Source organism: Periophthalmus magnuspinnatus, chromosome 4, assembly GCF_009829125.3.
Source record: "Periophthalmus magnuspinnatus isolate fPerMag1 chromosome 4, fPerMag1.2.pri, whole genome shotgun sequence".
NCBI lineage: Eukaryota > Metazoa > Chordata > Actinopteri > Gobiiformes > Gobiidae > Periophthalmus > Periophthalmus magnuspinnatus.
The window spans coordinates 27,007,016-27,024,935 of NC_047129.1; the positions used below are offsets into that span (position 1 = coordinate 27,007,016).

Consider the following 17,920-nt stretch of genomic DNA (forward strand, 5'->3'; position numbering starts at 1 on the left):
AAAGAAGCAAAATACTCCCTTTTTAAAGTAGTACTCAGACAAAAAAAGGACGTGTATTTACCCCCAAAAGCATTTAATCACTTTAAACCTTTACACACAAACATAAGTAACAAACAAGTGTAGAAGTATATTTTCTCAGGGAATGTATTCAGAGGTTTAATTATTGAACTAAATACTTTTCCGGTAGCTGCACGTATAAAGCATCCCATAACTTTTGCCTTTGACTTTCTCATACCATGTGTAGAGTCGTGACTCATTCTAAAGGAAAACCTGACCAACATGTGGACACGCTCACATTTTCCTGGAAAAAGAAGAAAATCGTGGGCTGTGTGGAGATGGAGAGATGTGAGTTTTTCAGTATAAGAATATAGAGATGGACAATACAGTGTTACAAAATATATGTACGGGCAAAATGCAGCTCGCAACTAAATAAAAATGGTACTACAACAACAACTACTATTACTACTACTACCACTACTACTAAAACTACTACTAACCACGGTGAGTATTTTTTTAAACCAACTAGTCCAATCTCTGTTGTTCTATCTACTATTATCTACTACTTCTACTACTACTGCTACTACAACTACTGCTACTACTACTACTAAGCAGGGTGAGTTTATTTTTTTGAAACCAACTACTTCCATCTCTGTTATTCTGTGTAAATATTAGTGGTTATATTTTCTACTTTTACTACTACAGTTCCTACTTGTATTACGGTACTTTTACTTCTTTTGTACTATACTATAAATTTGTACCTCATCAGATAATGAAAGAGGCCAACCTACAAGTATTACTACTACTATCTACTACTACTACTGCTACTACTACTACTACTGCTACATGATTTTTGTTGTATTTGTTTTCCTTTTCAACTTTGTGTTAAATACTGTGTGTTACAAACATTGAAGTAAACTTGTTTCTCAGTAAAAACGTGACAGATACTTTAAGATGTTTACACTGGAACCTGCTACTTTGGTCACATGACAGAGCTCTTCAGGTTGACAAGAAGCCATTGTACTACATCTTTTCAGTGACGGGAAGCATCTTTTAGCGACGTATTCAAACTTCCTGCGAACAGCTAACGGTGTATCCATGTACGACCTTGTACGGACAGTATGTAAAATGAGTTAAGTCCTTCTATAGATATATATAGTATCTTTCTCAGGCTATAAGTACTGGAAAAAGTCCCTTGAATGTACTGCATGTGTCTGCTGTCTGTAACTTCATTCATACATCAGATAAACTTCATTTAACTTTATACCTGGTCTGCAATCTGTTCCTTCACAATTACACACTACAAGTACAACTACTCGTTTATTTATCTCTTATACAAAAGCAACAACAACTACAGCTACTACTACTCCTACTATTCCACTACTACTACAGCTACTACTTCCAATCACATGTGTAAACTCTTATCCTCAGTGAAGGGCAGGAGGAGCCAGTCTTACACCCCTCCCCCCTCCATCTCTGTCCCGCCCCCGTGGTTAACGCCCCCCCTCCACTTCGCTCTGGTGTATCACTCTCATTTCACTCGCTCACTCACTGACAGTCACAGCTTAACAGGCATCGACGCAGCAACAGTTTTTTCCCCTAAGAGCTTCTATGAAACACAAGAGCGCCAGTGTAACCCAACATTTCGGAGTAAACACAACGGCATAGCGTACACGTGGAAAGGCGAACCATGTGAATATAAAGGTAAGACTTATTTTAAACTTTAATTTGGGGTAAAAGGGGGTCAGGTTACTACTAAGACCTATTAATTTTCTAAAACGTTGGATTGTAGCGTTGTGATTTGTCTGGATAAGTATTTACAAAAGTTTAAAGCACAAGCAGCACAGTATTACCAAATAAGGAACTCAGAGGGATATAGAAGAAATGTATTGCTCTAATTTTAAACTTGCACTGAACCATGGAAAGACCAAATCGGGATTAAAAGATGGACCAAGATGGACCGGGCTAGGACTAAGACCACCTCTTAACACACAGTAAAAGTTGTTTCCAAGTTGTAGCTGTATAGAAAGTACATTTTATTATTTGTTTATCACTTTGAATACAATAATTTCACTTGTTAAGCTCAATTTGCCAAACTCCAGCTTTTATAAATGAACAAATAGAGTTATGTATGCTGTCTTGTTACAGTTGAAACATGAAATAAAAACATACACGTGTCAATTTGCAGATAACAAGTTAAACTATTCTCAAGTCTTTATCTATTTAAATCAAGACAAGCAAACTCACTTGTGTCCATTCAGCCCGTTACTAATTAGATATTCATGATCTGGATTCTGCAGATGTTTTATCAAAAAGACTACAAGAATTTCCAATGTGAGATTTTCATTAAAAATACTTGTTATTTATAAATATAATATTGTATCTAAAAATCTTCAGACAACAGATTATGACTCTTAAGGCATATCTCACAGGCACTACAAAATAATTGCTTGCTAATTGACTACTAAAATAATCATTAGTGGCAGCGCTAGCTCCAACACGCCCTTAATGAGGAACACTGTCCTCTATCAGTAATGTTCACCTCTAAACCCAGATTGCATTATGGGAGCAAAAAGCCATATAATTTCAAAGTAAATTAGGTACTTAGTTGGAGCTTCCATTTGCTTATAAACAAAGAAACTATCACTACCAGTTTTTCTCCTACTATTATATGGACAACAGTGCCCTGCCAATCAAATTATGTGGCGCTAATTGCCTAGAATCAAAATGAGAGTTCCACTACTCATTAAGAAACTATTATATTGATAGAATTCCACTCAGGATTTTACCCCATGCTTTGCCGGCCTAATCCTGCCCGTCATTTAAAGTGATCTGGCCCGGGTTGTATGCTGTGCCAAAGTCGGCTTCACTCATGCCCGAATCACACTCAGTCAATAAAAGCTATATGTATTTTGACTGAAAACCGCCTCACTACATGAGCCTCTTGTAGGAAAAATACACTTGGAGCATATATTGGGTTGACGAGGAGCTTCGGCTGTGACCCCTGTGTGTGGCTGCGTGGTGCTTTGGCGCGATGTATGCACACTCCAATCTGAAAGTTTAAACGCACAAGTGAGACGAGCCTGAGGACTTTGTGCATGGGGTACTTCACTTACTGTTCCGCTCAAAGATGCTCTTGCAACATGTTTTGGGCGTCTGCTCAGGAAAGACTGTTTCCACAGCAAACTCAACAGAGAGATACAGAACCTGCCCCAACTCAGGAGTAAGTTACACTAGAGTTTGTAGATGATAATAAAATGCATATTAATGCTTATTGGCACTTAAAGTAGGCAAAATGAAAGCCAAAGCAGTTTAGATAAAGCTGTTAGCATGATTTATTTGACACATAAATCGAGCTGTGCATGAATTAGGCTCGTGGATGGTCAGGCTGTGTAAAACAGTGAGTGGAGGTCAGGTGGAGCAGCTCCTCCAGTGTGACTTTAGTTTAATTCAGAAACACAGCACAAACAACTAGAAGTTCACTGAATTAAAAGGCCCAAATTTCAGCCCCTTAAATGATCATTAAATAATATTTCCAATAATGCTAAATCTACGGGCATATATCTTCCTCCTGCATGTACACGGCCACGGCCACACCCCCGGTAAACCAGTGAGCCCAGGGGAAACACTGACTGTTTCCAGTGTACACAGAATGACTACAGACTATGAAGCTCAACTGAAATATTTATGTCAAAATACTACCCTTTGCAAAACATAACACAACCCGCTGACATTGCAATGTCAGGTGAATTTTCAATTTAAAAATAATTGTATGTAGGAACATGTAGTAGTGTTGTCAAAATGATACACTTTCAAACTTGATTTCCATACTAAGGAACTTCTATACTAAGGTACTTTCTTTTCCATTACCATGTGGTTTTATATCTGTGTACTCCCTCAGTCGTGCAGTAGGTTCCATAGTGGTCCATGGGCGTGTACTAGTCTATGTGTCTTATACTTGTTCTGATACTTGCTCAAATGAGTAGATAGCTTCAGTACTAGTTTTAGAATCAATTAGTATCTGATTTTAAATACTTTTGTCAACCCTACCATGTAGTCAATTAGGCTCCCATGTGTTTTATCAACTTTTCATATTTTGTTATATTTTATAGTTTTTTCTCAATATGTTTCAACGGCCGAACAAAATAATAAGTTGTTGTTTCATGAAATACAGAGGGATGCAAACCAATAATAGCTTAAACTATCAATTGAAGAGGCAAAGACATAAAGATGTTGTTGCTTTGCCAGAAATGTTCCATGGTTTCATTCACACATGTTTGCATAGTCCTAGACACACTTTAGTCAAATAGATGGGGAAAATGTTATGCCAATGTGAAAAAAGAATACTCAGTAGTAAATTTAGAAAGGAAGCATTAGTCAAACGTCAGTTTTTTCTGAAATGAGCAAAACTGTATTTCACAAGCAACAAAATTATAATAACCACTTCTCTAGTTTTGCAGATAAAAAAAGAGAAGTAACTAAATAAAATCTATACACACAATACACAATCAAGTTTTTAAATAAAATTGTTGCTTAATATTAGCAATTATTCAGTACTTTTTATGATCTTAAAACTTGAAAAACAGATCTAGTTCATTTTAAATGGTTTGCAGTGGTTCAAACGTGTCCCTCAGTTAATTTAACCATTCAGAGCATCTTAATTATTCACCGTGATGAGTTTATAAGCACAAAACAAACACAAAAGTTAACGATAACTAGCATCCTAACCGCGTACTTACTGATTCTTCATAAAAAAGCTTTAACAAAAGACACAGACAACACGCTGCAGACTTATTTTGACCTCAAGAGCTGCTTAAACAATAAACACGGGGGAAAAAATCGAATACAGGACCTTTATTATGGCGAGTTTTTGGACCCAATCTTTAAATATTGTTCATGTTTAGTTATTTCTTTCAAAAATTATTTCTAAATTATGAAAAAATACACATTAACGATGCAATTAACTAAATTTCTATCTTCTGAATGTCCAAAAGTCTTCAAAATGGCGTCCATAACATAAAATAGCTAATGTAACTAAAACCCACAAATACACCCCTTCCATCTCAAATTATGACACCAAATTTTATGTTGTAAGTATAACCTATTGTGTTAAGCTGCTCCAGCATTAGTCAGTGTTTAGCTATGGCATAAACTGAGCTCGTGATCCAAAGGTCCAGGTATTTGGACTCCATTAATGTCGACTATTCACCACATTAATGTTAATTATTCAAGCTGTCCATTGCATAAAAACATATACGGCAAAATGCACTGTGAAAGACAAAATGGGGTTTCACAATGCTTGACCAAAATGTCATCATAGCATAAATGAGACAAGAGAATATGGTAATTTAAAGGTGCACTATGTAACTTCTCTACGACTACTACAGTATGGCATAAAAGAACCATAACATTTAGACTTTAAATTCATAAATATGGCCTATATGTGTCCCCAGATACAAGGTAAACATGTTCAGATCAAATACAGCTTTTACTTTTAGCTTTTGTAATGCTGATTTTATTGGACATGACGTTCAAATTGTTGTTTATAATTTATTCATAATTTGCCGTTTTGGTTCTCAAGACAATTATCCAATCAGAAAGCAGAATGAGCCTCGCATGAGTGTCTCTTTTGGGTTGCCAGTTTCAATGCTGAAATCCAGAAATTAAACCTAAGAGCCCTTTTAAACCTAATGCCATACTGTGGAATATTTTAGACAAAGCAATAACATCTCCGTGGAGACATGAAGCTGGCATATTCTCCACTAGTGTAGTTACATAGTTTTGCTTAAAATGTGCATGTACGCATATTGACAGATGAGATGTGAGGTGGGCCTTTGCTGACTCTTGTGAAATGCCACATGCAACACATATTTTAGCACAAAGGTGGAAGAGGTGGCCACAAGTGAAACAGTGTCTAAAAATAATCTACCAACTCAAAAGTGAAGTCTAAAACACGTCACTGGTTATGTGTCCTTTGTCGTTTCACACGGTTAGTCAAATGTTTGTGGTCTTTGTGTTAGTCTTTGTCTTAGTCATAGTTAGTCTCTCACAAATGTGTGCCGTGAACTGAATGTTGGTGTTAAAATTTAACTGTGATTATTGTAAAAATAAATAAATAATTAAAATAATTTAATAAAAAATAATAATGGTAATAATAATAATAATAATAATAATAATAATAATAATAATAAAACAAAATTACATTAAATAAAATAAAGACAAAAATAAAGAAAATTATTTGTTTTATTGACTGTCCCATACGTAATTTTTTCAGCCAGCAGGATACACTGTTTTATATCGTAGTTTGGGCCAATAACCAAGCGTTTATCAATATTGAGATGTTCAAATCCATGGCCAGCAGGGTTGTCGTAATCGTTTGATGGTGTCAACTAAACGCTTTTATTTAGATTATAAGGATTTACATGAGACAACAGCAAAAAGTGACCGAGAGTGACTGAGAGTGACCGAGCTAGCTGAAACTTTGCATAAATAGTTGTTTTTGCATGGAGTCTCATGCAGTTGTAGTCTTGTGAATACAGTTTGGGTCAACTACAAGGTTCAAGGTTAATTTATTGGTACCAACAGATACATTTTGTTTGGCAGTGAGCTCATTCATTCACACATATACACATCTTCATCTTGAAAAGTGACAACAGTGCACAGTGCAGGCTAAAAGACCTAAAACCCCATAACATAGAGATACATAATAGTTTTGAGAGCTTTTTCCAAGAATTTCTTTAGTTGACTACAGCCCCAATGGATAGCTTGTCCATCCCTGTTTTTCGGTACGCCATGGCATTAGCTGTGTCTTTGTCGGCAGTGCAGATCAGCTGCATCTGTGTCGCTCTAAAGCCATGTCATTGTGAGTCATTGTGCTGAGTGGACAACAGCATTCACTTCACAACTAAAGCTGTAAGCAAACACAGTGACACAGGAAGCAGGCTTTGGATAGTCAACACGATCTACAGATGCAATTTTGTAACAAATCAGTTTGGAAATCTAAAAGTAAATTTAAAACCATTCCACATTTTTGGGGTGAAGCAGCATTTTATTGTAGAACCCTAACACTTACGGAGGTTTAATGATTTCCTAATTATGCCTTTGGTTTGATAGCATATGTGGTAAATATTTATCAGAGTTTGACGTTAGTTAGGGAGGAGTCTGCAGAAAAAGGTTGAGAAGAAAAGTACAAAAATACAGAAAGTAGCAGTGAGTTCTAAGACAGATAACTTCTACCTATATCTGGACAAAATTGACTTTATCTCTAAAACACAGCAGATTAGTTGTATCCGATGTAGGAACTATATATAGCCCTGTACTTTTACTGTTTTAAAAAAAGGTACTACTCTCAAAACTAAACATGGGTTCCCAGTGTCTTAACCTACAAATAAAAGACAAATACATGTACAAGCCAAGTAGTGATTGGATGCATGTGCCGGGGTTTAGGTAGTGACGATTCAGGTCAGAGAGTCTTTTTAGGGTTAAACCAACTAGATTTCAACATTGAGACTCTCAACCTAAATGAGAGACTCGTGTGAGGCTCATTCTGCTTTCTGATTGGATAATTGTCTTGAGAACCAAAAAACACCAAAACTAATTATAACATAAATAAATGGGACTTCACGTTTTTTGTAATTCAGAATAAATCAGCATTAGAATTGTTACCACTAAAAGCTATATTTGATTTGAACATTTGAACGTTTACCTCGTAACTGGGGAAACAGACAGGTCATTTTTATGGAATTTTAAATCTTACATCCATTTTTTAACAGTATCAATGTGACCTATTGAACACTTTTTCCCCAATTGGAAAATTTGACTATTAATCTTATCTGTTAAACAAATACAATCTGTTCCTCTTTCCACTCCATAACTGTGACATGTCCTTTCCTTTTATGGACATTTACAACAGTAGTAAACTTTTGTGAATAGCTTAGGCTCTGGTCCCGTGGGAGAGGTTGTTTTTTGACTGTGCGTCTTGGTCCAAAATCGGTACTGAAGATATTTTCTCAAGTGTTGCCATGATACTAAAATTTCAAACTCGATCGACTGGTCTATGTGGTCTGATACTTGTTCTGATACAGCACAAGATCATTCTAAAGCTACTCAGAAAGGTTCATTTCTGTCTGGTGGATGTGACTTTTTATTGCTCAAAAGAGTATCTAGTTTCAATATAGTTTTAGCATCGATTAATATCTGATTTCGATACTTTTGACAACTCTAACGTGCTTTGCTTTGGCTATATCAACCGTAATCTCTTCTTCGGGCAGAGCAAAAAACAATAGGATTTAATTGTGCGCTCGTATCGCACTTTTGGTGACGGATAAAATGTTGGCTTAGCGTCATTTCAAAGTTCGAGTTGTGTTTGATTAAATAGCGGAAGGAAAGTTCAGATGTGGCTCTTGTGCAAATATTGAACCTTTAGTTTGTAATGAGCTGTTTGGTTTCTGATCAACTACTGGGCTAGGGATCGATTTGTAAACCAGAACCACCAGAAGAACTGCACTTTTCTAATTTTAAAAAAACATCCAGGGATATTTTATGAATAGGTGATCATAATGACAGTTTTCAAACATGCGAGTAACTATAAATCCATTATGGAGCTCAGTTGGTAGAAGGTAGATTCAAATCCTGCTCTCGACATAAACATCATTGGTAAAGCGGTCAGATCCACTGGTCTACAGGTTGGCGTTGCAATTCCTGCTCCCACAGATCAATGCTGTTGTTGTGTCCTTAGGCAAGACATTTATTGGTTTATGAATGTGTGTGTGAATGGGTGAGTGGTCCCTTGATATAAAGTTCTTTGAGTGAATTTCAATAGGAACACAATTCCAAATGGATATTGCTCTATACAGAACTGTGCTTTTTAAGTTTGATCTGGGATATCGTGCAGTTATTTGACCATTAGTAGGAGTTCTAGTGCCATATTTAGGCAACCACAATAAACGTTCTCATCTAATTAAAATGAAAGTGCAAAGTTAGCATGTAAAGTATTTGGCTATAAGCAAAACACTCCTGATATATACAAAATTATGATCAGTGAGGGAAAACAGGAGGCACAAGGGGACGACGAAGACCTTCATTTATGGAGACATGTCCTGTGGTCGGACGAAACTAAAACTGAACTGTTTGGCCATAATGAGCATCATAACATTTGGAGGAAAAAGTGGAGAGCTTGCGAGGCTGAGAACACCATCCCAACTTAGAAATACAGGGGTGGCGGCATCATGTTGTGGGGTTGTTTTGTTGCAGGAGGGACTGGTGCACTTCACAAAATAGATGGGATCATGAGGACAGGACTTTATGTGAAAATACTGACGTAAAATCTCAAGACATCAGCCAGAACGTTAAAGCTTGGGCACAAATGGGTCTTCCAAATGGACAAAGACCTGAAGCATACAGCCAAAATGGTTACAAAGTGGCTTAAGGATAACAAAGCCATTGTTTTGGAGTGGCCATCACAAAGCCCTGATCTCAGTCCTATTGAAAATGCATGGGACGACCTGAAAAGGCATGTGTGAGCAAGGCAACCTACAAACTTGGCTCAGTTACACCAGTTCTGTCAGGAGGAATGGGCCAAAACTCCTGCCAACTATTGTGAGAAGCTTGTAGAAGGAAATCCAAAATGTTTGACCCAAGTCATACAGTTTAGAATACACACAGGCAACAGTACAAAATACTAATAAAATGTATGAAAACTTCTGACTTCGAAAAAATTAACACAAAAATGTAAAAAAAAATTAAAAAAAATCCTCCTCTCATTATTCTGGCATTTAGCAAATAGAAATAATTTTGGTAATCTTAATTGACCTAAAACAGTAAAAGTTTAGTCTGATTTCATGTCAGACAGTGGGGGAAAAGTCTATGTCTTTTTATATAGTCTATGTTGACTTGTGGTTTCAGTTGTATGTTTTTCAAGTCAAACCCTGAAAACAAATGAAAATATTCGGGCCATTAAGTAGAGGTTAAGAGCTGATTTTAGAGATATAAATAAAAGTAAAGTCTTTTTGTTTGATATGTCGCAAAGCAAACTTAGAAAGGCCAACACAAGGAAGCCATTTAAAATCTCAAATGTTTACTTTTTGTACCTGTTTTTAGCGACTACAAATAACCAGCTGTCAGGACTTATATCTCATTTCTGAATGTAAAAGTATTATATAAAATTGCTGCATATTATACGATTACTTAGGAATATTTCACTGTCAGTTTTGCATTGTTTTAGCTGAATCTATTGCAATTTTCTAGAAATTGAAAGCATTCACATTTCTTGGAACTTGGAATCACTTTTCATTTATACAAATATTTAGCTTGTTGACATTAAGCAAACAGCAGGTGACCTTATAGAGCTTTTTTATTTCAATATGCTGTTGCTATCTTTTGTTTGTATAGTCAAATATACCAAATATGAAAACAATATTTCTGAACTCTAATTATTTGTGGTGATAATATAATAAAGAACATAACTTTCAAGATCAGGCACAAGACTTCTAATGCCCTATTACTGATTAATTTTATACACTATTCCAAAGTTTAGTTTTGTTCTCGTGGATCAAATTTCACTCCATCCTTATAATTTAGTAGGGTACAAGGTTTAGGTAAAGAAGATTCAGATCAGAGAGAGTCCTTTTAGGTTTTTGAATTTCAGCATTTTCTGCTTTCTGAATGGATACTCATCGTGAAAACCAAAATACAAAATTATTCTTATTATTCAGGCAAAAAGCTTGGTCATCATGTTTTTTGTGTTTAAGAATAAATCCACATTACAATTATTATCAGTAAAAGCTAAACGATTTGAACATGTCTCATTTTTATGGAATTTAGAATCAAAATCTTACGTACAATTCCTTTAATATTTTTTCTTTTTTCTGTCTTTTTCAGGCGTCTGACCACACAAGTTCATAGACTCACCAACCACTACTTTACTACCAAGATGGACGAGGGACACTGCTAACATCCGCTTGCAATAATCCCATTCGTGTGCAGTTTTTCCCACTATGAGGGACCTACCATTCTTATCCATCCCTTGCACCACACCTGGATTATTTAGGAGACCAACAGAAGCGGACTGGACTTGACAACTTTATTAATTATTGTTCATATTTGTTCCCACCATGTACATGAATCTTCGACGCATTCATAAAATCCAGTTCGCTCGCTTGCTGACCACTGGTTTGGTTTTCTGCGTCGTCATGCTCTACTGGGAGGAGTTGGACCATCACGTCGTGAGCCATGTCCGCTCCTATTCTTACCGCTACCTGGTCAACAGTTACAACTTCCTCAACTCTTCGAACACGCTCAAAGGAAATTCCATAAATCCACCTTTTCATCCGTACATTATAAACCAATTGGAAAAATGTAGCGGCAGTGATGATATCCTATTGCTTTTGTTCGTGAAATCGCCTCCGCAGAATGTCGATCGGCGGCGCGACATCAGGGAAACTTGGGGCAACATGGACAGTGTTGGAAAGAAATTGAATGCGAATGTAAAAATTATGTTTGTTCTCGGAGTGCATCCAGATAAATCTCAAAGAAAGACGAGCCAAAAGCAAATCGAAAATGAAAATCAGATCTACAAAGACATCATTCAACAGAACTTTATGGACACATTTCATAACTTAACCATCAAGTTGATCATGCAGTTCCATTGGGCGGTCAAGCACTGCCCGAAAGCCAAGTTTGTCATGTCCGCCGATGACGATATTTTCGTCCACATGCCGAATATGGTCCGGTATTTGAGGAAGTTGGAGCAAAAGCAGGTGACAAACTTTTGGGTGGGGCATGTACACAGGGGTGCTCCTCCAGTCAGACGCAAGGTGAGCAAATATCACGTCCCGGTGGAGATGTATCCGTGGCCCTCGTATCCGGACTACACAGCCGGGGCGGGTTATGTAGTTTCTGGAGATGTTGCGGCAAAAATTCACCAAGTTTCGCAGCTCTTAAACTCTTCCATGCACATCGACGACGTTTTCATGGGGATGTGCGCGCAAGCTATTGGAGTTACCCCCCAGGATTACGTGTACTTTTCGGGTGAGGGTACGACGAGGTATCATCCGTGCATTTACGCGAATATGATAACTTCACATGGACACGCAGACGACGTGAGGGTGCTTTGGAAAGAGGCGACGGATCCGAATGTGGATAAAATGTCTGAAGGTTTTCTAATGAACTTGTACTGTACGGCTGTGAAGATAGCTCTGCTGTGTGTACCACATTTACAAAATACATACGGTTGCATGGGGGCATTTACGTTTACATAAGAAGCAAGGGGGCTAGCTAAAGCGTCATGCGGTGTCCTCAGTGTAAATATAACATGCAAGTTTTGGAATAAAATGAACATGACATTTAAGCAGACTGTTTGTTTTTCATTGATCGCAGGAAATTACGTTTTGCAGCAACAATGGAAAAATTATTACCATTTTAAGACAAAAATGTAGTTGTACGTTTTATATCAGATCAAAATCAAATCTTCAAGGTAAAATTGTAGTATTTGTTTTTGGCTCAAAATGTTCAAATGTTGAAATTTGATTCTCACCTAAATAGGAATGATTTATTCTTTTTGCCTCTAGTTATTGGTCCTGCATTGTGCATCAGACCACACAATTTCAAGAATGCATTTTTAGAAGGCTACTTCACAGTAAGCAAGGGAACATTATATTGCCCAAAACAATTATTATTTACTTATTTGGTGGAAGTAATTAATAATACTCAGGTTCGGACGGGTCAGATAATTCAATGAGAAATAAAAAGGGTGCGGGTGGGTTGGGCCACCACAATAAACCTCACCTAAAGCATATTCTGTAGCTCTGATTAACAAACAAGGAAACTTTATTCTTTTGCAATTAATGCCAAATGAAAAGAGTGAGAGACGAAATGGCACGGTGTCCTCTGCACATTGAAACTACACAAATGATGCTCCAGCGTGAACAAGGTAAGTTACGGATCATAAAGACAAAGCTCTTCACCTGGATGGAGACGTCAGGTAAGCTCCTCGCTCCATGGTCCAGGCTGCTTTAGTTCCAAACTGTCCTAAAGCTTCGATCTACAGTATATCCAGTGAGCGCATAAGCTGTTTTAAATGGGTCCTACATAGTCCAATTGAATGTAAACTCTAAAACAAACTGGGATTTTTAACACATTATGCATGAAAAAAACTTTGCAAGGTGCTTCACTGCTGATACGATACCAGCTGCAGTGGCACGCAACACGTTCGTTTTAATGGGTTAAGGTCGGGTTCCAACATTTGAACCCATTTCTTTGGGCCGGGTGGGTCGGCTTGTTTTTTTTTTTGAGGCAGATCAGAAAAAAAAGCTAATACGCATTCATGATGTACACGAGTCGTCCAGCATTTTCTCTCATAAACCCACTTTCATTCATACATCAGTGTACAAGTGTCTTGCCCAAGGATGCAAGGGCAGTATACACTAGACTAGATCCACAGCTGCCCCACTGTCACGTACTAATGAGGCCTAGAATGCCTGATCTCGTCTGATTTCAGAAGATAAGCAGACTTCTGAAATCAGACGAGATCAGGCATTCTCAAGTTGGTATGGCTTCTTATTTAAATGACAGGAACTTGAGATGCCGGTGTGAAAGGAATCTGTCTTGCATTTACTTAACTGCAGGTGTTTATTCCAAAGAAAAAACAAACAAAACAAACATGCAATCTGAGCGAGACCTCTCCATAGATCTGACCTGTAACTCGGGCAGTACTGTAACAAAGATTAACCAACATAATAGTCCAAAAAAGGTTAAATTACTGCACAGATCCTAGATATTGTGAATCATTCCCAAACCTGTCCTTCCGAGGTTAAATGCGTTGTTGGGATGGGGTGTGGTCACATAACTGTAAAGGAAGTGCTATATTACTGGTATTTTCTAATCAACTCCTCAAAATAACTTATTGTAATAGACCTTTGGGAATGATAGCCTTTATTATATGGCAAAAAAAATCATCTAGTGTAATCTAATTCTTGTTAAAATGATAAAACATCCCCTGTCTTTTTTTCTGCTAACACATGTCTCACGCTCATCATATTTTTCATATGCTCAGCACATAACACTCATTTTGACGTCATGTAGACAGTAAATATTGTGGAACTGATGACAGAATAGTTGAGTCATTCACTGTAGAGTCATAAAAGCCTGTTTTCAATTGACGTTCCAAAAGCAAATATTAGCATTAGGAGGTTTATTTAAAGATTAAACTGTGAGCCTAAATGGGTGGGATAATACTGCAGTAGAATTAATTAATAAATTAATAGAGTGCATATGGAGTGGATTCATTTTTTTTTTGTAGGTTTAAAGGTCTTATATTCCACAAAATTGTCTCACTGGAGCTTTAAGCCATGTTGTAACGTCGCCTTTCAACACTACAGAACATTCTCTGTTGTCATCTGAAACCCAGCAATTCACTCGACAGCACTTTCAAAGAACCCCAGCCTAAATACACCCCAGGAGTTTGACCTTTGACCTCACCTGCGTCGGTTGGACAGACTCTCCTCCGTCTCATTGGTCAGGACCAGTTGGGTGGATCCGCCCTGGCTGCCCTCGTGCATCACCTCAATCTACAACGCACAGAAAAGAAAAGGGAAGACAGGTTGAATGGATTTTTACCAGGGATTAGGGAAAAATATCAAATTGCAATTTTTCTGTCAAGTACTGCGATTAGATTTATGATTAATGTTTGAATAACAGTTCATGTTTGTCAAAAATAATTGACAAAAACTGAAATATGAACTGAGGAACTAGTACAATCACTTTTCAGAACATGTTTGTACAGATCTAAACTACAGGGTTAGCAGTTTTTATGCAGAATAAGGATACAGGATACATTTTTGTTCAAAAATTGCATCTTTTGTGATTTGCTAGTTACGTCCATTCAAACTGCGATTTCAATTTTACTATTACAGTTGCAGATGTCCTAAATGTACGCTTTCCTCATTTAAGATCCACCACCTTGTCTCCACGGGTATACTGCTGCGTTGCCTAGAGTATTACACAATCTGGCATTAAATTTACTATCGCCATGGAGATGAGCTGGTGGCATATATCACCTGACATATCAAGCCAAAGGTCAGATCTGTGGAGAGGAGTCCGCATTCACAGTTCAATACAGTTCCAATATATTTCTGAGCACTAAAAACACCAGTAATTGAATAAATGCAACATAGATAAGGACAGTGCCATACATTCTAGGCCAGACAATAATAATATATAATAATATATTTCCATGGACAGTACACCCAACAAGAAAAGTTACATAGTGCACCTGTCCACAGACACTTTGACAACCAACGTCCAGTCGGCTGATACTCTAATCAGTCCCTGGCGTAGTCCTGGTTCTAGTTTAAACCTGGTTAGGTCTGGTCTTTTTCTGTTTTGGACCAGGTATTGGTCCAGATTGTTAGTCCTTTGTGCATTGGGTTATAATATCAAATTTTAGTGTTAAAATTATTGTGAGAAGAAACAACATAATTTTGTGATTATTCATAATTATCGACACCATCATCAAATAACCGACAAATAATTTTATTCATGTTGCTCGGTACATTGTAAAGTAAATGTAACAAACTGTTCGATTACAAAAGCACTACACATTTAGGTTTACTTTTCTGGAGAGTAGATTAAATGGAAATTACTTCATTAAATTATTTTAAAATTGTGACAAAATTATTCGTTTTTAGTCTATTAAATTGTGACCTGAAAAAACACAATAGCCGTTTAACCGTCTAATCGTGATACACATTGAATTTAGACACATTGAATTTAGTCCTGATTTACTTATTTAGTCCTGGTTTAGTCCTGGTTTAGTCCTGGTTTAGTCCTGGTTTAGTCCTGGTTTAGTCCTGGTTTAGTCCTGGTTTAGTCCTGGTTTAGTCCTGATTCAGTATGGGTTTTTCGATTCATAGTGCTTATATTCTCATTTATATCATCTGAGGGTTATACCAGTAGGATATTTAAAAACAATATTTACACAGCACAACACTAAATGTGGTAGTAAGTACAAATGTGAGGCCAGTTTAATTAGACGACAGATGGTTGCGTGCGTAGTATAGGCATGATCATCTACTTATTTGCATAATGGAAAAATTTAAAAAATGGACCTTGGACAGCTTTTTCACAGAAAGGGATTTTATTGCTCTGGGAACCATGACAATGAACTAATTTTTTTGCATATCAGTCTGCCATAGGTTAATAGTTAATAAGACAACACTATAAACTGTGCAGGTTTACAATGGATCTGTTTGCACTGTTCACTCAATGATGTTTGCTGATAACAATTGTCTGTGTCCAATAACAGGATGTTGGACTGACGCCAGTTATTACTATTACTACTAATATTTATACTGTGAAAACGTCAAAATAAACATAATCTATTCATTTAAGTAAAAATGTGGGTAGTAGTGATAACAGTAAACTTTTTAAGAAATTGTACCTCTGACTTAAAGATGTGGTGCTATGCAAAATCCTGACAGTATTTTTTATTTGGAAATGTTACGCAGTGGGGCTTTAAATGCAAAATGTGTCATATACTGAGAGCCCTTTTAGGTTATTGCAAACTGGATTTAATTATAGGATCTGGAAACCCAAAGTGAGGAGCTTGTTCTGTCTTCAGATTGAATGCTTTTCTTGAAAAAACATATAACACATTTAAAGACGCTATACTTGATTTTTACATGGAAAAAATAAAACAAAAAAACCCCAAACTCGTTAGTTTTAAACAGTTTGCATTGGTCCAAAGTCATTCCTCACTTAGTATGCATTACGAACATCCTAATTATTCACTGTGATGAATTTATAAGCGCTTTTTACAACTGTCAGAGACCAGAGCAGCTTTTTGTTCCACAGTAATATTAACAACAAATAGCATACTAACCGCAGACTACCTGATTATTATTATAAAGCGCTTTATAATTAGATGCAGGCAGTACAAAGCAGGCTTGCACTGACCCTAAGAGCTGTTTATACAATATATCTGTACTGTGACAAGACAAATATAGTTGAAATACATGGGGAAAACTGGGCACAGGGCTTGAAAGAGTAGTTATTGTGTGTATGAAATGATTGATGTTGTATTTTGTCATGGGGCACTGCACCGTTTTACTTTAACCAAACACAGAATGCTTTGGTTTTGGAGCGACTGTTTAGTTGAAGTGAGAGTAGAAACCCGACACAGTGAAAGGTGAGAGGGCCGCTCTGGTCTTTTGTCCTGGGACAGTGAAATATGAGGCCACCCTGTCAACCTATGAAGCTCACACACTGACTAGCACATAATAGTATCACTGCTCAGGTTCAAAGATAGGCCTAGTATATGTAAGGTGAATCTTAATATTTTATAACTATTGCCTACGTGTGCCATGGGATATAAAGTAAACATCTTGAGTTTAAATATTGATTTATTAGGTTTAGGTTAGGTTTTTATTTATCATGATTTCCAATTATAGAAAAAACAAAAGATAATCCTAAAGTTGTTTCCAGTTTTTGATTTGGTTCTCAAAATCATTATACAATCAGAAAGTAGAATGAGCTCCTTACTTTTGGGGTTGCCAGATACTAAATTAGATGCTAAAAAAAGTTGGGAATAAACCTGACTGGAATAATGTAACTCACTTGTTCAATCACGTTAAAATAAGCCCCCTACTGGGTCCAAGCTCCATCAATATTAGGGCTTTTCTATCCAATATGTGAAAAAGAAGTAGCAAATTTCTTCTCCTATCATTGTGTCTAGAACTACTACCACCACTATTAAACCTTTTACTACTGTTGCTTCAGTGTATCTCACAAATCACATGATTTGATTAGCAAGACAAAGGTCTGGGTTTACAGAGGTGCAAGAGAGTTCATTGCAACGTCACTTAAAAGTGTTTGCACCCTCATTGGAGGCAGGTAAAATAAAGACATTTAATAGAAAATCATTGTCTTT

General features: G+C 36.9%; 2 protein-coding genes across 2 annotated transcripts in view; one reads left to right on the forward strand and one right to left on the reverse strand.

The window, feature by feature from the left end:
- mcf2l2 (MCF.2 cell line derived transforming sequence-like 2) overlaps window positions 1–17,920 on the reverse strand; it is a 103,954-nt gene that overhangs the window by 59,893 nt on the left and 26,141 nt on the right. The window contains exon 15 of the mRNA XM_055221591.1: window positions 14,473–14,561. Within this exon, the coding sequence (XP_055077566.1) occupies window positions 14,473–14,561 (89 nt within the window). The remainder of the gene's footprint in view (window positions 1–14,472; window positions 14,562–17,920) is intronic.
- Window positions 1,551–12,341, forward strand: b3gnt5a (UDP-GlcNAc:betaGal beta-1,3-N-acetylglucosaminyltransferase 5a). The gene is made up of 2 exons (XM_033965422.2): window positions 1,551–1,701; window positions 10,876–12,341. Exon 2 carries the CDS (start codon window positions 11,109–11,111, stop codon window positions 12,252–12,254), a length of 1,146 nt encoding a protein of 381 aa, XP_033821313.1. The 5' UTR covers window positions 1,551–1,701; window positions 10,876–11,108; the 3' UTR covers window positions 12,255–12,341.